Here is a 21971-nt window from a genome sequence, read left to right as displayed (position 1 = left end):
CTCTGAACAATATCCCTGTCATGTTCATGTTGCATGCCTTCAAGCTGCTTGACATTAGATACAGGCTTTCCAACAGACCTGTCAGTACATTAAACATTTTGGTATGTATATCTAACAGCCTTCTCCTGTGGGCTATCCAATCAAAGTTCTCATCTGAGTTCTGCAGAGCTCGTGATACTTTACTATCTGGGAAGATGGCACCTACAATATTGTTGCCCTGACACTAGCATCAGGTCCCTTATGCTATGACACTTAGCACATCAATGGTAATGGGAGAGGAAGTAGAGAAAATAGAAGGTGCAATTACATAATCTGCAACTTTAAATCAGAAGAAATTGTGGGCTGAGGAGGAAGTGGATCAAGACAGATAATGTCATCTTTGGTTCAACACCACCACTGCCAAAAAGCTTTGCAATTACGCCTTCGATAATGGCCAGAACCATCATCTTCATTGTGGTTAAAGCATGTAGGTCCACTTGACCCCTTGTGATTAGCTTCTGCTTCTACTGACTGTGCACCAACTTGGGATAGAAACTGATAAAGAATGGCATAGTGAAGAACATAAATAAGGAATATAAAATCTTCTACAGGTATGTGAACAGGAAATATTTTCTAAGACAAATGTGGGTCCATTGCAGGCAGAGTTGGAAGAAATTATAATGGGGAACATGGAACGGGCAGAGAAGCTAAATGATTAACAAATATTCAGACAGGTACATGTATGTGATACATTTGGAGAGATATGGACCAAGCACAGGCAAATGGGACTAGTTGATTGTGAAAACCAGACAATATGGACAGGTTGGACTGAAGGTCCTGTTTCCATAGACCTCTATGACTCTATGCTTCTATGATTACTTTGTACCTTCTAAACTGAGGAAATTGCAAGAAATCTCTCAGATTTCATGAGAGTAGCGAGAAAGAGGAATTGAAGGGATTTAGTATTAGTAAGAAGATTGTGTTTCAGAAATGCAATTAATGGTTGACAATTCCCCGAGAGCTGATATATAACATCTCAGACTGTTGAAAGAGATAGCTATGGGTGATAACAGGTGATGATGCATTGGTATTCGTCTTCCAAAATCCTATAGGCTTTAGATTATAAGGTAGCAAATGTCACCCCACTATTTCAGAAAGGAGGGAAAAATGTTAGCTTTGCTCAATAGTGGAGAAAATGCTGGTATCTATTATAAAGGATGTAATAGACATTGAATAATAAGAAGCTGTTTGGGCATAATCAGCATGGATTTGTGAATGCAAAGTCATATTTGACAACACTATTGGAGTTTTGTAAGGAAGTTACAATATGATTGACAAAGGTGAATGAAGTATATTTGGAAATTTGAGAAAATCCCCCATAGGAGTCATAAAGTAATACAGCATAGAAACAGGCCCTTCATCCCAAACTGGTCCATGCTGACCATGATGTTCATTCAGCTAGTTCCAATTGCCCGCATTTGGTCCATTTGGTCCCTCTAAACCTTTTTCATCCAAATGTTTTCTAAATGTTACTATTTTACCTGCCTCAACCACTTTCTCTGGCAGCCCATTCCAGATACGCACCACTCCCTGTGTGAAGAAGTGACCCCTCAGGTCCTTCCTAAATCTATCCCCTCTCACCTTAAACCCTATGCCCTCTCGTTTTCAATTCCCCATTCATGGGAAAAAAAAAATTACATGCAATCTATGCCCCTCATGATTTTATACATCTCAATAAAGTCAGCCCTCATTCTCCTACATTCCAAGGAATAAGGTCCAATCCTGGTCACTTCTCCCTATAACTCAGGCCTACTATTCCTGGCGACATCCTTGTAAATCTTTTTTACACAGTTTGCAGTTTAACTATGTCTTTCCTATAACAGGGTGATCAAAACAGTACACAATACCCAAGTGCAGCCTCACCAATGAATTATACATCTGTAACATAACATCCCAACTCCTTTACTCAGTGCCTCAAATGATGAAGGCCAGCATGCTAAATGCCTTCTTCACCACCCTGTCCACCTGTGACACGGTTGTATTCCTAGGCCCCTCTGTCCCACAATGCTACTCAGGACCTTACCGTTTACTGTATAAGTCCTACCTTGGTTTGGCTTTCCAAAACGCAACACCTCACACTTTTCTGTATTGAATTGCATTTGCCAATCCTCAGCCCACGTCCTCATCTGAACAAGATCCCTCTATAATTTTTGATAACCTTCTTCGCTATCAGCAATACCTCCTAATTTTGTATCATCCACAAACTTACAAATCATGCCATGTACATTCACATTCAGATCATTTGTGTAAATAACAAATAACAAAGGTCCCAGCACTGACCCTGTGGCACACCACAACTCACAGTCCAAGAAACAACCTTCAACCATCACCTTCTGCTTCCTACCATCGAGCCAATTTTGAATCCAATTAGTTAGATTTCCATGGATCCCAAGTAATCTAACCTTCATGACTAGCCTGCCATGTGGGACCTTGTCAAAGGCCTTACTAAAGTCACACTGCTCTACTCTCATCCATCCTCTTGTTTACCTCATCGAAAAACTCTAAAAGATCTTTCAGACATGACTTCCCGTGCACAAATCCATGCTGACCATCCCTAATCAGACGTTGACTATCCAAATGGTAGTTGATCCTGTCCCTCAGTATCCTCTCCAATAACTTGCTTACCACTGATATCAGGCTCGCTAGCCTGTAGTTTCCTGGATTGTCTTTGCTACCTTTCTTAAACAATGGAACAACATTAGCCACCCTCCAGTTTTACAGAACTTCACCAGTGGCTAAAGATGAAGCAAAAATCTCTGCAAGGGCTTCTGCAATTTCTTCCTTAGCCTCCCACAATGCCTGAGGATGGACTTGATCAGGCCCAGAGGATTTGTCCACCTTATTGCACTTTAAGGCTGCAAACACCACCTCTTTGGTCATGTGTATGAGGTTTCCCTTATTTCCTTAGCATCCATGATTCTCTACTCAATAAACACTGAGGAGAAATATTCATTAAAAATCTCCCCCATCTCCTGTGGCTCCACATATAGATGGCCATGCTGATCTTTAAGGGATCTATTCTCTCCCCCTAGCCACCCTTTCACTCTTAATATAGCTATAAAACCTCTTGGGATTATCTTTAACCTCATCTGCCAGATCAATCTCACACCCTCTTTTTGCTCTTCTGATTTCTCTTTTGAGTGTGCTCCTACGCTTTTTGTAGGCATTGACGGCTTCACTTCAGCCTGATAGCTTAAACCCAATGCATGCCTTTTTCTTTTTCCCTGATGAGAGCCTCAATATCCCTCATCAGCCAGGGATCCCTAAACCTGTCAGCTTTTTCCTTCACCCTAACAGGGGCATACTATCCCTGGACTCTTGATATCACACTTTTAAAAGCCTCCTATTTGCCAGTCATTCCTTTCCCTTCAAACAGACTCACCCAATTGACCTCTGCCGAATGGCCCCAAAATTGGCCCTGCTCCAGCTTTGCACCTTAATCTGTGGACCTGTCCTATCGTTTTCCATAACTACGTTCAAAACTAAGAGAGTTATGGTCACTGGACGCAAAATGATCTCCGACTGACACTTCAATCACTTGCCCGACCTCGTTTCCTAAGAGGAGGTCCAGCATTGCACCCTCCCGAGTGGGGCCCTCCACATATTGATTTAGGAAACTTTCTCGGACACATTTGACCAATTCAACCCGTTCAGGCCTTTTAGACTCTGGGTGGCCCAGTGAATACTAAGGGAAATTAAAATCTCCAACCAATACTACTCTGTTATTCCTACAGGTATCTGCAATCTCTCAACACATCAGCTCTTCTAGTACTCGCTGGCTATTTGGGGGTTCTATAATACAGCCCCAACAGAGTGACCATCCCCTACTTGTTTCTAAATTCTAACCATATGGCCTCATTTGATTCCATTTCTGAAGAAGGGTCTAGACCCAAAACATCAACTTTCCTGCTCCTCTGATGCTGCTTGGCCTGCTGTGTTCATCCAACTCTACACCTTGTTATCTCTTGGCCTCATTTGATGACCTCTTAAGAATATCCTCTCTAAGAACTGTTGTAATGTCCTCCCTTATCAAAAGGGCAACTCCCTCTCCTCACTTACTTGTACTTCTGTCATGCCTATAGCTTCTGTATCCTGGAACATTGAGATGCCAGTCCTGCCCTTCTCTCAGCTATGTTTCTGTTATGGCTATAATAGCCCGGTGCCGAGAGCCAATCAATGCTCTGAGCTCATCTGCCTTACCAGTCAGTCCTCGTGCATTGAAGTAAATGCACTTTAAACCAAAAGTCTTTTCCCTCCCTTTACTGTGCCCCTGGCTATCCTGAATAGTAACTTGCTCTAGATGGCTAATGTATTTTCCCCTGACTTCTTGATGGCCCCTCTCTTATTCAGAGTCCTATTCCCCTGCCAAACTAGTTTAAACCCTCCCGGATACCACTAGGAAATCTCGCCGCAAGGATATTGAACCCCTTCTGATTCAAGTGCAACCCATCCCTCTTGTACAGTCACCTCTACCCCAGAAGAAATCCTAATGTAGACCAATTAGTAAAGTTAGATCACATAGGCCTGAGGAAGAGACACTTGACCTGAAATGTTGGCTCTGATATCTCTCCACACAAGCTGCTGGACCTACTGAACTTTTCCAGCAATTTCTGTTTTTGTTTAGATCGCATGGGATTCAGGGTCAATTTGCCAATTAGATACAAAATTGGCCTTATAGTGGAAGACAGAGGGTATTGGTAGAGGGTTTTTTGGACTGGAGGCCTGTGACCAATGGTGTTCCACAGGAATCGGTACTGGGTCCACATTTGTTTGTCATTTATATAAATGATTTGGATGAGAATATAGGAGGTATGGTTAGTTAGTTTGCAGATGTCATCAAAATTGGTGATATAGTGGAGAGTGAAGACAGTTATCTAGGATTACAAAGAGACCTTGATCAATTGGGTTAATGGGCTGAAGATTAGCAAATGGAGTTTAATTTGAATAAATGTGAGGTATTGTATTTTGCTAGGACAAACAAACGCAGGACTTATATAATTAATGGTAGGGCCCTGGGTAGAGTTGTAGAACAGAGAGACCTAGGGGTTCAAGTACATAATTGTTTGAAATTTGCATCATAGGTAGACAGGGTGGATAAGAAGGTGTTTAGCACCCCTGTCTTCATTGCTCAGACCTTTTGAGTATAGTTGGGATGTCACGCTGAGGTTGTACAGGACGTTGGTGAGGCTACTTTTGCAGTGTGCAGTTCTGGTCACCCTGCTTTAGAAAGGATATTAAATTGGACAGGGTTCAGAAGAGATTTAGTAGAATATTGCCGGGAATGGAGAGTTTGACTTATAAAAATAGGCTGGATAGGCTGACACTTTTCTCACTGGAGCGCAGGAGGTTGAAGGTGACCATATAGAGGTTTATAAAATCATGAGGGCATAAATAAGGTGAATGAAAAGGGTCTTTTCCCTAGGGTGGGGGAGTACAAAACTGGGGGCATATTTTTAAAGTGAGAGAACATGAGGGGTAACTTGTTTTACACAGAGTGGTTTGTGTGTGGAGTGAACTGCTAGGGAAAAAGGTAGATGCAGGTACAGTTACAACATTTAAAAGATATTTGGATGAGTAAGGTTTGGAGGGATATGAGCCAAACGCAGGCAGGTGGGACTAGTTTAGTTTGGAAACATGGTCAGCATGGACTGGTTGGACCAAAGGGTCTGTTTCCATGCTGTATGACTCTATGACTATGATTAAGACTAATAATCCAGGAACTGAAAACCCTGCCCCCTACATAAATTCCTCAGTCACACATTCATCTGGTCTATCTTTCTATTTCTACCCTTACTGGCACGTGGCACTGGGAGTAATCCAGAGATCACGACGCTTGAGGTCCTGCTTTTTAACTTCTTACCTAACTCCATGTACTCATGTTGCAGGATCCCATTCCTTTGCCTACCTATGTCATTTGTGTACAATGACCTCTGGCTGTTCACCTTCCCACCTCAGAACGTTCTGCAACCACTCAGAAACATCCTTGACCCTGGCATCCAGGAGGCAACACACCATCCTGGTGTCTCTTCTGTAGCCACAGAGTCTCTTATCAGTATCGCTCTGTCTGACTGCATTCTTCCACTCTGAGCCTCAGAGCCAGTCATAACTGTACCTTGACACCAGATTCTCTCTGACCTGCTGTATAATCATGATGACTGTGGCGATGTCTCCCAGAATTCTGCTGTGATAACTCTCAGCTGCCCTCTGATTCGCTGCCCTTCATTGCTGTCTCATGGAGGGTGTCATACAGAGGTCTTCTGTACAGGAGATTGGTTAGAAACATTAAAGTTTATGAGATATGAGGAAATGTGCTGGCATGGAGTAATGTTTGGTTAACAGACAGACGACAGAATGTAGAATTAAATATGTCATTCTCTTCCTCCTTCTGGCCATTAGCATGCAGAGTCTGTTCATCGAGAACAGAAACAGAAGGAGCAGGAAAAGCTCAGCAGGTCTGGCAGTATCTGTGAAGAAAAAATCAGAGTTAACGTTCCGGGTCCGGTGACCCGTCTTCAATGTGTGTGAATGTCATGTCGGCAGCCAGTCCTGAGGAAGGGTCACCAGACCCGGAACGTTAACTCTGATTTTTTCTTTCACAAATGCTGCCAGACCTGCTGAGCTTTTCCAGCAACTTTGTTTTAGTTCCTGATTTACAGCATCTGCATTTCTTTTGGTTTTTACTGACAGGACATTAGCTGCCTTAATTTCTCTGCCTACCCTCACCTACTCTAACCTATCTCTCTTTGAATTTGCTGAACTTCAATCCCTCACTCTAACCCTGATCTTGTTTTCAAACCTCAAGATAAGGGTGGTGCATTTATCTGGGTGTTAACCTCCCTGGCAAAGACAAAAGGCTTAAACCATCTTCCTTTCATCCTAACATTTCTGTCCTGGGCATGTAACAATGTTCCAATGGAGCACAATGCAAGCTTGAGGGACAACACCTAATTTTCTGATTAGGCACTTAATAGTCTTGGGGTTCAACACGGAATTTTATAACTTCCGAAAATGGCCACAATATGTCTGTTCTTCATTTTTCTTACATTCTCTCTTTCTCCCACAGCTTTGAACTGTTTGTGTCCTGTTTTCTTTGCAAAGGACCTTTTCTCACCCTTTCACACCTTCATTCATACTTAATTTGCATTTTTTTCCCTCTTTCACCAGTGTTAACAACACCTTTGTCTTTAGGGCTGGGCCTCTCTAGTATCTGCACCCTTGCTCTTTCTCCATCTCTGACAGAAGTATAAAAAATAATTTTCCAACTCTTTTTGTTTCTGATAGTTGTACTAGACTCAAAACATTTGTTCTGTTTCTCTACCTGCAGATTCTGTCAGAACTGCTGAGGTTCTCCAGAGTTCTCTGTGTTTGTTAAATAATAGCTCTAGTAGCTCCAGTAAATGCCACTGTGAAATTTAAATTGTAAAATGTTTTAATCCATTGGTTCTGATTCCTGCAATAACCCAAAATGCACTTGGAGCAAATTGGCTGATTAACCACCAGGAACTCATTAGTACATGCTGAGAACAGCATCCAGTCCATTGGCTTGCTGGCAGGTAGCTTGAAGATGGTCTGGGAACTAAAGTGTATAAACAAGTTCAATTTAATATACTTAATGAAGCTGAATCGTTAATATTCAGATCAAAGGAACAGGGTCTTTGAATCAATAATTAAGATGAATTAATTGTAAGTGATTTTTGTGCTGCTATTTATTGGAACCAATTTATTTTCCAAACAATAATTGGATAAAATGTTGGAAAGAGGTTTGTGCACCAGTTGCAATAAATATGGATGTGACATAGATGTGTTAATTTATGTATGTTAAAATTAAGTTGGTAACAAATAGCTTCCAGCAAGTGTGTTGATCTAATTTATTTTTATTTTTAGGAGCAAATAATTTGCTGTTATTGTATATTTAATTCATTGTAACAAATGGCTCAAGTTCAACTGCTAAAATTGAGACAAATCCCCATACTCTTAATACGTGCAACTTAGTTAAGTGGCATTTCTAGAATTCTGTTCCTGAAATCTTCCACTCCTTTGCCATAACTTTGAATGGGAATACCATTTTTTTTCTGTTTGGAAACCTCCGCAGAATGCTTAGCTAACTATATTTTCTAATGAATATTCTCTATTTCTATCTCTGTTACTGACTGAGTTTGCATCTGGTACAAAACTATAAATGCACAAACTTCATGTCATCGTTAGCGATATCTAACATTTGTATACCATTGTCCTGTCAGGAAAAGATTCAAACTTTAATCAATAAATGTTGATGTTATGTCAAATTGATCCACATGGAATACTTTAAATTTATTTGTTCAAATTGCAGCCATTTTAACCAGTGACAGACCTGAAATCAGCAGTACTTCAGTTTAATACAACATGAGCCAAAATGTTCTCACAGCACACAAGTTTGGAATGTCAACTTGTGTCCCAAATATGCCACTAGATGTTAGCTTGAAATGCAAGTAAACATGAAGGAGAAGGAATATTTTACACACCCACTATTTACATTTTATGGATACTTTGCACCTTAATGAAGCTCATCTATTAAAGAGGATTCACTCTCTGGTTCATTTTCACATCCAGAATATCAAAAAAAGTTACTGACTGTGGACTGAAATAGGAAGTGCATTATTAACTATGATTTAGTGCTCATAAATTATTTAATCCCTCTATATGTCAGATGAATAGTGTTTTAGCAGTTGAGGAGTGAATGTGTTCTATTTATTGGAAATAATATAAATGTGAGATAATAATATAATAATGCATGTTTCTGTAGTGTATATTCATTATATGTTAATTGGACAATTGGCTTAAAGATTTGCAGTAATAGCCCAACAGAGCAGAAATTCCAGAACACTACAGTGAGAATAACATAAGGTAGTAGGCACTCCATGACACATCAATGGTTGTGAATTTTTCACTGCTCAAGAGACTCCTGCCATTAGAAATGAACACCTAATTATTTCAATCCTACTTCATATCAAAGTCAATGGAAAGATCAACTTTGTGGAATTAATGCTGCAACAACTAATTACAAAATGGCACTGAGGGCTCAGCAGTCTGGAATCGGAAAATGATCAATAATTTAGATTTGTTAGTTAAATTGCTGCAAAGAATGTTTCATTTTATTACAGTAAAATGTACTACTGTATGTTACAAATGTACTACAGTAGATTTTACTACTGTGTAAGGTAAACTGTTTTCAGAGACAATACATTATCTACTTCCCCTTTCCCATTGCTGCTGGAAGAAGAGTTAATTAATAAATTGTGATTATATGTCCTGTTCTGATTATGTTCTCTGCTAATTGTGGGGCCTGAATTTGCAGTTGGACCATCGTGAGGTTTAGCCATCTAAGTAATAGTGATTTTCACCACCTTGCAGCAATTGTGCCTATTTCATTGAAACTGAAAATGTTTTATCACCAGTTAAAGAGCAAATGCATTTACAAAAGACATGCAAAAGATCCAGTTACAAATTTGAGAGTTTTAGCAATATTTCAGGAGAATTTCACAGGATTTTCTAGTATATACAAGAAAAATGTCAAAAAACTGTGGAAAAAAAAGGCTATTGACAATTTAGATAAAACAAACAGAAGTAACAATTGTTTTGAGTGCTATAGATTAATGTTCAGGTGGCAACAAGGACTTTCAAATTTGTTGGAGCACATTAATACACCTCACTGGGGTAACATGCTGGAAATCAAGACCTTCTGTTCCCAAAATTGGCATAAAAGTTAAAGATTTTATAAAAGTATGCAAAAATATCCATCTTTAAATCCAGGTTGACAGAATGTATTGACCAGGTTTCTGTACTTAAGAATTACTATTTATTACAAATACATAGATTCTAGCTATAGGCGAGCAATTATGAACAGTTGGCAGATAGTTAACTCTATTAGTTAAAACAGTAAGGCCCCTACCAAACTCCCACTATGCATACAGATAGAGTCAGGTTGGATGGAAAAACTAGAAGGAAACTCTCTCATTCTTGTCCAGAAGATTTGCAGAAATGATCCTTTTATCGGCTTGTCAGGACCTGCTACTTCTTCCTTCTTCAGGTACACTCGCTTACAAGAGGCACAGGGCGACAGGCTCACAACTTATAAAGGCTCTGAATTATTGGTTAAAAGCCACATGATGTGGGAAATAAGCCGGACTTGAGGTGTTTTCTTGAGAGGAAAGCACCTTCCTTCTTAGAGGTCTGATGTCTTTTGATCCAAACATTCATACCCACTTGCTGTTCATCTATCTGGGAACCAACCACATATCTGTTGGCAGGCAGAAGGCCTTTGTCATTGGTAACAATTGAGTATTTCCCAAAATCAATAAGCTGCTTGTTGCCCGTGGAATTTCCATTTTTATATACCCCTTGCCTGTTTCACCTCATCTTCAACTAGAATCTCCCACTGCTAGAAAAAGTAGCACTTAAAAGCATGTTGGGAAACTTCCTTTAAAAATGTGCAGCAATCCCATCCACAACCAGATTTTCAACCAGAGATAGTAGGAACTGCAGATGCTGGAGAATCTGAGACAACAAGGTGCAGAGCTGGATGAACACAGCAGGCCAAGCAGCATCATAGGAGCAGAGAGGCTGACGTTTCAGGCCTAGACCCTTCATCAGGCCCGAAACGTCAGCCTTCCTGCTCCTATGATGTTGCTTGGCCTGCTGTGTTCATCCAGCTCTGCATCTTGTTGTCTCAGATTTTCAACCAGTTCTTTTCTATTTCAGTCCACAGTCAAAAATCCAGAAAAATAAAAAAAAAATCTTTGGACATAACCAGTTACCAGTTTTCACAGGTCCGTAAAGTGACATAAATTGCACAAGTTGATACTCACGAAATGAAATCTCCTGTTTAAGATCCATAAGTGCAAATAGTTTCATAACGTAGTTTATAGAAAATCTTTCTCACGACATGACTTTTTTACTTAATAAATATCAGATGACAAGGTGAGACACATTGGTCTGATTCTTACAAAAAAATCTTTAATATGAATGTCTTTAAATACTAATGTTGGAAGTTTCATGGAGAATTCATCTCTGTGAGCACAAATGACTTAGCTCACACAATTCTCTGCTGTTTACTTTGTTATATATGTACCATGTCTCTTTGGTGCCGTTGTCACCAGCAGCAGAAGCACGCTGAGATTTCAGTTAGACGCATCATAGTTAAAGCTTGGCTATGCTCCAGGTCAATCTCAACCAGACACGAATAGCTCATCATTGTGTGCACAGCCCGAGGGAAACAAAAACAAACAGTTTCTGAGGAAACATCAGCATGAGTGACACCACTAGAATTAGAAGCTTGTAAATGTATTGCAACTTTACATCATCACCTGTATGTTCAACTGTCATTATAACTGCAGCTACCAGAAAATAAACAGAGGCCACCTATTTTTCACAGTATATAATGTTTGAGCCTTCTGTAAGAGCCTGCAACTCTTTCCCTAACACCGAGTATGGCATGACATCTTGTCAATGTTCAGTGGGGGAGCGTCACATGTCAGAAAGCCTTCACACAGATGAAAATATGAACCTTTAATTGTACAAAAAGAAATGCAAATAAAAAACAAATGGAAAAAGCTATATTTGCTTCTGAGAAATTTCAGACTGCTTTCCTTTTGAGCAGCAACTAATTTGCAGCCAATGATCATCCAATTCATGTCTATTGGAAGCAGCTATTGGTTAAATTCTGTCCGGTTTCTCCTCAGCTTCCTGATGCTACATTGCCCTATCATGGTGAAGGTGATGTTCCTACTACTTATTGTCCTCATCCACCTCAGGAGAAGACTGCTGTCACTCTCCCAACTCTTCTTCATCCATCACATGCCCTCTTTGCTTGTTCCAGATGTGCAGAGCATTGCATGCGAGGATTATATGGCACATTCTCTCCAGACTGCAGAACAAAGCACCTCGTCCCCCGCCCCAAGACTAATTTAAATATCAGGATCTCACCTTTCAGGACCCCTATCGTCTGTTCTCTGATGGCCCTGGTGGAAGAATGAGCTACATTTTATCTGTGCTTGCTCTCAGTCAGTAGTTTGGACAATAACATCACCAGTCATGGTGGAGAGTGTATCTTTTGTCTCCCAGTAACCATTCTTGTAAGGCATTCAGCTTTTGAAATGAACCAGGAACCTTTGTGTCTTCAAGGATACAGGAACTGTGGCAGCTTCCAAGGCATCATTCTAAGATGTGAAACCAATAATCTCAAATGACTTCTAAATTGAAGGAATGGAAAGTTTTCTGCTCATGAATTCAGCTGCATCGTGATATGACCCTCTCAACACAATGTTCATACAGCCTCTAGCACCCTGCTCCTGAGGGAAGCCAATTATATTGGTATAGCCTACTACCTGGCTGCATCCTACAGCTGTGGTTCGTTCATGTGGAAGCAGTTCAGCAGATGCTGGAGATAGTTGCGTGTGTTGGGTTTGCTAGCGTATTTGTTTTTCTTTGATTTCTTTGCACTTTTGTTGCACTGCAACCAGAGTGGGAATAACTCCTGTGGCTGGATCCATTGATCACAGTTTCAATTAGTCTGTGTGGGGGATATTAGAAACAAATATTAGTAATGTGAGCAGTCAACACTCCCATCATGCACAAATAACATTTTAGGATAGTCTTTGATACAATGGGACACAAAGGAGTTTAGTAAGGAAGGCCATGGAATGCTTATGCATTGTGGAGCTTATTCTGATATATGCAGCAGAAGGCATGCCATTCAATAGAATAGAGTAGGAGCTTGTGAGTGTGGTAAGATTAATAAAGCCTTTCTCCCCATTCCCACCCCTTTGCATCAGCCAAGAAAGGCACCATTGCATATAAGCGTGTTTTGGCAAATGTTTACAGTTCAAGATGAGAGGAAATCGGGTCTGTGTCCTTGTGCAGCCTATGTGACCTCGTCTTGCCTTTGTGAATTGTGGCCCACAGATGCCACTTTTGAGATGGTCTGTGCTTACTTATGTTTTACAGAGATGACTATTATGAATTTGTAATGACTAATTGCATAATCAAGCTTGCCTGTGACCAGGATTTCCATACATCATAGTTAGACACTGCATGCATTTCACATGCAGCGTATTGTTATTATAGGTATCTTTACTCTGTGTAAATATGTAATCAATATAATTGACTTTGAAGAATCTCCCATGGCTCACAAGTAAACCTTGCATGCTCAGACAGGTGAAACTTACAAGTGTTGTGCCATCTACTTTTAATTTACATTGCTCATTCAAAATTTGTGTGAGGATGCAAGTCATTATAGGTCATGCTTTGTAGAGTAAGTCACAGGTTTATCCTGTTAATCTTAGTGACTCTCGCCTCCAGACCTTTCAGTTTCTTTCTTCCTTGCACATCTTATTAACTCCAACAGCTCTGAACTTCCACACAATCCCATCCAACTCTTTAAGTCTTCATCTCCCAACATTATCCCTTGAGCGGCAGGCCTTCAGCTTAGCTATGTCAACTATCATAATGTACAGTCCCTTTCCCTCAACTCTGTCAAATCCAGGGTGGTAGTGACCACCAATAATCCCCAACCACTACAGTAACCAATGTCCTCTAAAGCTCCATCATCTCTGACCCTTATGTTGAGTTGTCACAATTATTGTCTTCTCTGCATTTCAGCATGCTGCCTTCAATCCCCCCAGTTGGCATCACATATTTCCCTACCACAGTGGTGGTCCCTGATAATCCATTTTGAATTTCAGTAAACAAACCCATAGGACTGGCCATGAACTGCCCCCTGTCTGACTTGGAAGGCTGACTCTGACTAATGTCAACAGTGCTGATTGATCTCTGTGTGGATCCCTGATGGACCTACCATGAATCCCCAGATAATTGCAGTGAACCTGCAGGACAGGCTATGGCCCACTCTCCAAACTGTAAGGATACAGAACCTCTGACCCTGACTGCCCAAGCTGCAGACTACGTCCACATGCCTGAGGTCACATGTTGTCCTTGACTGATAACAGGCCCCTTGACTTGACTTCAAGGTATGGCCATTTCGTTGAAGTCTTTTCAGGGTATTTGCCACATAAGCTGCAGGCACATGCTATCGGTGTGACATTGATGTTGCATGATGCTATGCAGTAACATGTGCATTCCCTCAACTGATCTTTGCTAACAAAAAAGCAAGCTATCTAGCTTTGTGTCTGTACTAAGAAAGGCAAGGCAAGACAGAAATATTACAAGCTTGTAGGTTCTAAATGAGGTGGCAAAGGACAGAAAGGCAGGGCAGGCAAGTTAATGCAGAAATTTTGAAAGCATCTAAGTAGGCATTAAGTGAGTGAGAGCTAAGAAAGTAAGCAAAGAGCAGAGTTGCATGCTGTTCTGATGAAGCAGATGGATGCCTGACCCTATGTGCAGAGCGACCTGCAGCATTTCAATGAAAGATGTTGGTGAGCTCCACAGAATAGCATTGAGGTGGAGAACTGTATTCCAAGATCTACCATAAATTGTGGTGAGGCTGGTGCATGGCTGATGCCAACTTCCATAGTTAGGGTCAGTTAGAGGTGATCGTTACCCATGGAACTTGCCCTGAGATTTTGGGGACCGAAGTCCAAGATGGAACCGAGAGGAGCAAGTGATAAGCTGGAACCTCCAGGTACCCACTCTGACTTCCGTGTTGGGAATTATTGCTGTTCATTTTCGGTCTGCCGTGCAGGAGAATAGCACACTTCAGATAAATTAGGTGAGAATGAGTAAGAATGAGCTACTGATGCATCCACATGGGCCTCTTACCACTCACAAGTGAGATTCTCATCTCTGTTGAAAGTTTTTTTTTCAGTTTCACCACATTTTCCCACCTGGCTCGTCATTCCAGTCATTCAATTTCAGCTGTAGTGCTTTTAGTAAATTCAACAAAGCATGTATGCAAGGTGACCCAATAAGTCTCTTTGTTATGCTATGTCCCTCTTTACCATATTGCTTCAGAATCCTGCAGGGTTTGGAGAACCTTTTGCATATTCACTGACAACAAACTGACTGCATGTATCTCGTTGAATAACAATCTAGAATGATCCATCCAAGGGCTATTGCAATAAAGCATAGACAATCAAGTAATCAAATAAACAATGATTAAACCTATTGAAGTTTTGCATGTAAGTCCTGTTGTGCATTCCATGAACTCAAGAAGATACTTTTAATAAAATACTGTTTAAACAAACACTGTCCTGCACAGCAAATCTATTTTCATAGCAATTGTTTTTACATTTATTCATGTGACATTGACATCATTGGTTAGACCAGTGTTTATTGCCTGTCCTTAATTGTCCTGGAAAAGATAATGATGAGTTGCCTTTTGAACCACTACAACTCTTGGGGCGTAGGGACACCTACAGTGCTAGGAAGACGGCTTCAGGATTTTGACCCAGCAATAGAGAAGGAATGGCGACATTGTTACTAGTTGGGATGGCTTGTGTGACTTGGTGGTATTTCCATGCATCTGCAACCCTTGTCATTCTATGTGCAACTGGTCAAGAGCTTGGAAGCTGCTGTGAGACAGTCAGTAACAGTGGTTGTTGATCTCCAGTCTGAAATGTTTGTTAAGAATCCACATTTAGTCAGGATTAATAATGTGTTTTAGGCACATAATAACCATTATTTCTTAAAGCTAGAACATCCCATAAATATTACACCATTAAATTGCATTATGACTCAGAGGTACATTGGAAATGTGGTTTAAAATAATGAACAATTCATTACTGTTTCCTTCTATGAAGCACATTTTTAAAATGTCCCAATTGAAGGCACTTGAAAAATGCAAGGTGCTATTGGTGATGTGTATAAGATGCAAATGATGCTGACCTCTGCTATGTTAGTTGAGGGATGTGCAATTAGCAGGGACTGGCTGAGGCCAGTAGAATGTGTAAAGAGACCACATAATTGTAAATGTCAAATGTTTGCTTATTCTTTTAAAAGAACGTCAGATGAATGGTGCTTCAAATGGATTCATTGAAGAACAATGTGCTCTAACCAAATGTTTTCAAAGCGTAAATTGTAATTTCAAGTCAGAACAGCTTCAGGTTTTTGTTATGTTGCCACTAATTTTATTAGCAGCCAGAGACTTTTGAACAGCCATTATAGAAAATGTAGGCTGTGTATTTAACTGAAATTGAATTGTTTTGCAGTGTTTAAAAATGAGAAAACAGGTTATATCAGCAACTAATACTTAATAAACTTTTCAAATAGTTACAAATATTTCAACATAAAGGACAACCTAACCATTGGCATTCTTCTGCAAAATTTACTTTGAAAATAATGTATAAAGGATTTTAGTTGGAGAAATATTTCTGAAATTACTTGAATATTCATCAAAATTGTGCCTGGCATGGATTCTTTTCCTAAAAGTTTTAAAATAACCCATCCCTCATTGTGTTCTGCCCAAGGCCAGGTGCTTATTCAAGGCACACAAGATTGTTGAGCCACATAGAGTAGGTTGAGGTGATTTTCTGTTGTCTTCTTCATTGTTTTCATCTTGGAGAATCTTCTTCCACATGGCCATTAACTGAGGCAAAAGTAGCCAACCTGCTCTTTAGAATGTGGTAGGGGAGTGCCCAAGGGATAAAAATACCTTCCCCATTTCCCTGGCATCTAATCCATGCTTAGAGTATCTTGCATCAGTTTTTACAGCGGAGAAGGACGTGGAAGTTAGAGAGCTTGGAGAAATAAATAGTAATATCTTGAGATATGTCCATATTACACAGGAGGAGGTCCTGGATGTCTTAAAATGCATAAGGGTGGATAATTCCCCCAGTACCTGATCAGGTATACCCCAGAACTTCTGGAAAGTTATGAAAGTGATTGCTGGGCCCTTTGCTGAGATATTTTTGTTATCGATAGACACAGATGAGGTGCTACGAGATGGGAGGTTTGGCTAATGTGGTGCCATTATTTTCGAAGGGTGGTAAGGAAAAGCCAGAGAACTATAGGCTGGTGAACCTGACATCAGTGGTGGGTTAGTTGTTGGGCGGGATTTTGTGGGACAGGTTTCATGTATTTGGAAAGGCAAGGACTGATTAGGAATACTTAACATGGCTATGTGCATAGGAAATCATGTCTCACCAATTTGATTGAGTTTTTTGAAGAAGTGGCAAAGAAGATTGATGAAGGCAGAGTGATTGTCTACATGGACTTCAGCAAGGTGTTTGACAAGGTTCCAGGTGTAGACTAGTTAGCAAGGCTAGATTATACAGAATACAGGACGAGCTTGTCATTTGGATACAAAATTAGGTTGCAGGTAGAAGACAGAGGGTAGGGGTGGAGGGTTACTTTTTGGACTGGAGGCCTGTGACCAGCAGTGTGTTGCAAGGATTGGTGCTGGGTCCACTGTTTTTTGTCACTTACTTGGATATGAACATGGGAGGGATGGTTAGTAAGCTTGCATATGATACCAAAATTAGTAATGTGGTAACTGTGACAAAGGTTACCTAAGAGTACAACGGGATCTTGATTAGATGGGCCAATGGACCAAGGAGATGCAGATGGAATTTACTTTAGAAAATTGTGAGGTGTTGCATTTTTGTAAGGCAAATGAAGGCAGGACTTATAAAATTAATGATAAAGTCTTGGGGAGCGTTGCTGAACAGAGAGACCTTGGGGTGCAGTTTCATAATTCCTTGAAGGTGGATCCACAGGTAGACAAGATAGTAAAGAAGGCATTTGGCATGCTTGCCTTCATTGGTCATTGCATTGAGTACAGGAGTTGGAATGTCATATTGTAGTTGTACAGAACTTTGGTTAAGCTACTTTTGGAATGCTGCATTAAATTCTGGTCTCCCTGCAATAGGAAAGGTGTTGTGAAACTTGAAAGGGTTCAGAAAAGATTTACAAAGATGCTGCCAGGATTGGAGGGTTTGAGCTATAGGGAGAGGCTGAATACACTGGGACTATTTTCCACGGAGTGTCGGAGGTTGAGTGGTGACCTTTATAGAGGTTTATAAAAACATGAACGACATGGATAAGGTAAATAGCCAAGGTCTTTTCTCCAGGGTAGAGAAGTCCACAACTACAGGGCACAGGTTTAAGATGAGAGGGGAAAGATATAAAAGATATAAAAGGGACCTACGGAGGAAGTGGTGGAGGCTGGTACAATTACAACATTTAGAAGGCATCTGCATGGGTATATGAATAAGAAGGGTTAGAGGGATATGGGCCAAATGTTGGCAAATGGGACCAGATTAATTTAGGATATCTGGTCAACATGGACAGGTTGGACTGAAGGGTCTGTTTCCATGCTGTACATCTCTGTGACTCTATGACCTAACTGTTTATTCTTGGCTGACCAAGGCTATCTGGGCTTGGATTTAAACCTGACGCTTCTGACTCAGAGGTATAATTATTATCACTCCATTAGTGGTGGCTTCAAAGTAGCACTCAACACAAACCAATGCTCTATTGCAGAACTGAAAGAGTGATGTAGTCTAAGAGATGCTGTCCATAGATAAGATGTAAAACCAAGATCTGTCCTGCACTCAATGGGATATAAGAATACTGTGACACTGTTTTGACCAATATAAAAACAAATCATCTGCACATTATTACATTGCTATTTATGATAATTTGCATGCATGAATTTCCAATATCATGAAGTGAATACATTTAAAATCAGATGCAAGCACCTTGAGACTTTTGAAAACATGACTTATAATTACAGATCTCTTTGTTGGTTCCTTAAATTAAATGATAATTTGTTTAACTGTTAATGTGTAGCATAAGAGTTACACAACATTTAGAATAATGCACACAATTCTGGTTGCCTTTCTGCAGGAAAGATGTTGTTAAGCTTGGCAGGGCACAGAAAAGATTTCCAACGATGTTGCTGGTACTGAAGAATTTGAGTTATAGGGAGAGGCTGAAAAGGCTGGAGCGTTTTTCCCCTGGAGCATCGGATGTTGAGGGGTGACCTTTACAGAGCTTTATAAAATCATGAGGGGCATGGATAGGGTGAATAGCCAAAGTTGTTTTCCTAGGATGGGGGAATCTAAAACCAGAGCGAATAGGTTTAAGGTGAAAGGCAAAAGATTTAGAAAGGACCTGAGGGGTAACTTTTTCATGCAGAGGGTGGTGCATGTATGGAATGAGCTGCCAGAGGAAGTGGTGGAGGCTGGTACAATTAGAACGTTTAAAAGGCATCTGGATGGGTGTGTGAATTGGAAGGGTTTAGAAAGATTTGGGCCAAAATGCTGGCAAATTGGATCAAGTCAGATTGGGATGTCTGGTCAGCACGTATGAGTTGGACTGAAGAGTTTGTTTCTGTGCTGTATAACTCCATATCCATGGAAAGCGTTGCTGAAATGCTGCTCCAGTATTTTAAAGGGATTCTGGAATATCCATGAATTCACAGCTTTTCTACCTTACTTACATATGTTTGATTTTGTAAATATGAATTCTTGTTGTAACGAACACTTATATAAACAACATCAGCCACAAAACACTGAGCACACCTTACATATCAAGTGATAGAAACTTCTTGATATGCTGGTCATTTTAAGTATGTTAACTGTTTCCCTGTTCTAAGTGAATCCTAATGGTTAATCAATGCATCAAAAATGGCTTTAAACCTTCTAATTAACAACATTAACAACAAAGCCAAGTGTTTGGAAAATAGCTATTTCAAGAAATAAACAGGACTGTAAATCATGGGGTGAAAGAACCGGGTTAAATCTTTGGTTGACATCGAGTTGATTTTGAAACCTCTTTAATGGGCTTCAATTACAATATGGATTTTTTGGAATAATGTATTAATGGCAACTTTTCCATAGCCTTTGTCTAATAAAATTTGTACGGTTTCAAATCAGCAGTATTAACATCATGCAACTTATACCTCAGGTTATCTGTTATTCACAGTTTTTGATAGAATACTTCAATTTTTATTGTGTTTATGCACTGGATTATCATTGTAACAGGACAATCTGATAATGAATTGACGTTGTGTTTATAATTACAGCACCAAATCCTTGTGAGTCCAATAATGGCAAAGGGCCATGTTCTCATTTGTGCCTGATTAATTACAATGGAACTGCTGCATGTACATGTCCTCATCTAATGAAACTGGCCCCTGATGAAAAGAACTGCTATGGTAAGTGCCTGAAAATCTGTCAGATCAAAATAAAGCCTTATAACCAATTTTCAACAGCAACAATAACAAGGAAATGTCTACTTCATGTGACAGGAAATTCATTTGAAATGTGCACTACTAACTCATACAAGTTAGGAAATCTTTTCTTAGCAGGTGATGTTTGAAGCTCCATTTTAAAAACTTGAACACAAAAACTAGAGGTTCAGTTGGATTTTATTTTTCGGTACTTCCAGTGCAATTTGCTCGAAATAGTCCAAACCTGAGCAAAATACTGTGGCAGTCACATATAGTGGCAATTGTCTTCCCAAGGACTTTTGTACTGTTTTAATAATATTCATGCTGGACTCACAAACTGTTGCCGTCATCAGGTTGAATTAATGACCCCACGACAAGTTTCTCTTAAGTATGCCCATCTGAGGATCGTCCTAAAATTAGCTTTTTGTTCAATGTAGCAATAAAATAGCCAAAACAAATGAAAGAACTGCAAAATGCTGGAAATCTGAAACAAAAGCAGAAATTGCTGGAAAATCTCAGCAGGTCTGGCAGCATCTAGAATCATAGAATCCTTACAGTGCAGAAGCAGGCCATTCAGCCCATCACCACCATCCCTCCCACCCAGATCCACCCCCAATCTTCTTTCTGTAACCCTGCATTTCCAATGGCCAATCTACTTAGCCTGCACATCTCTGGACGCTATGGACAATTTAGCATGGCCAGTCCACCTAACCTCTACATAGAATCAAAGAGATGTACAGCACAGAAACAGATCCTTCAGTCGGACTCATCCATGCCAACCAGATATCCTAAATAAATCTAGCCCCATTTGCCAGCATTTGGCCCGTATCTCTCTCAACCCTTCCAATTCATATACCCATCCAGATGCCTTCTAAATGTTGTAATTGTACCATCTCCTACCACTTCCTCTGCCAGCTCATTCCAAACACACACCACTATCTATGCGGCAATGTTGCCCCTTAGGTCCTTTTTAAATCTTTCCCCTCTCAACTTAAACCTGTAACTTCTAGTTTTGGACTCGCTTACCCTGGGGAAAAGAACTTGGCTATTCACCCTATCCATGCCCCTCATGATTTTATAAACATCTATCAGGTCACCCCTCAGCCTCCAATGCTCCATGGAAAATAGTCCCAGCCTATTCAGCCTCTCCCTATAGCCCAAACCCTCCGACCCTGCCAACATCCAGACCAGAAGTGAACACAGTATTCCAAAAGTGGCCTAAACAATATCCTGTACAGCCTCAACATGACCTCCCAACTCCTACACTCAATGTACTGACCAATAAAGGCAAGCATACCAAATGCCTTCTTCACTATCTTTTCTTCCTGCGATGCTACTTTCAATGAACTATGAACCTACACTCCAAGGTCTCTTTGTTCACCAGCACTCCCCAGGATCTTACCATAAAGTGTATAAGTCCTGTCCTGATTTGCCTTTCCAATATGCAACACCTCACATTTATCTAAATTAAACTCCATCTTCCCCTCCCCAGCCCCACCAGCCCATCTGACCAAGGTTCTGCTGTCCTCTACGGTAATCTTTTTGCTGTCCACAACATCACCAATTTTGGTGTCATCTCCAAACTTACTAACCATCCCTCCTATGTTCACATCAAAATCATTTATAAGCAGTGGACCCACCATCGACCCTTGTGGGACACCACAGTTCACAGGCCTCCAGTCTGAAAAGCAATCCTCCTCCACCATCCTCTGTCTCCGTGTGGCCTAACCTTGCTAACAGTCTATCTTGCAGAACCTTGTCAAATGCCTTACTGAAGTCTATTGCTGTAACTTCATCAATCCTCTTTATTACTGCTTCAAAAAACTCA

At 40.4% G+C, this 21971-nt stretch overlaps 1 protein-coding gene across 1 annotated transcript in view; it reads left to right on the top strand.

The window, feature by feature from the left end:
* LOC109911043 (low-density lipoprotein receptor-related protein 1-like) overlaps positions 1–21971 on the top strand; it is a 1753343-nt gene that overhangs the window by 1149969 nt on the left and 581403 nt on the right. The window contains exon 28 of the mRNA XM_048599379.1: positions 19997–20128. Within this exon, the coding sequence (XP_048455336.1) occupies positions 19997–20128 (132 nt within the window). The remainder of the gene's footprint in view (positions 1–19996; positions 20129–21971) is intronic.

This window comes from Rhincodon typus, chromosome 7 (assembly GCF_021869965.1).
Source record: "Rhincodon typus isolate 14 chromosome 7, sRhiTyp1.1, whole genome shotgun sequence".
NCBI lineage: Eukaryota > Metazoa > Chordata > Chondrichthyes > Orectolobiformes > Rhincodontidae > Rhincodon > Rhincodon typus.
The sequence above is the reverse complement of the archived record's forward strand: the minus strand, read 5'-3'. Positions and strand labels throughout refer to the sequence as shown.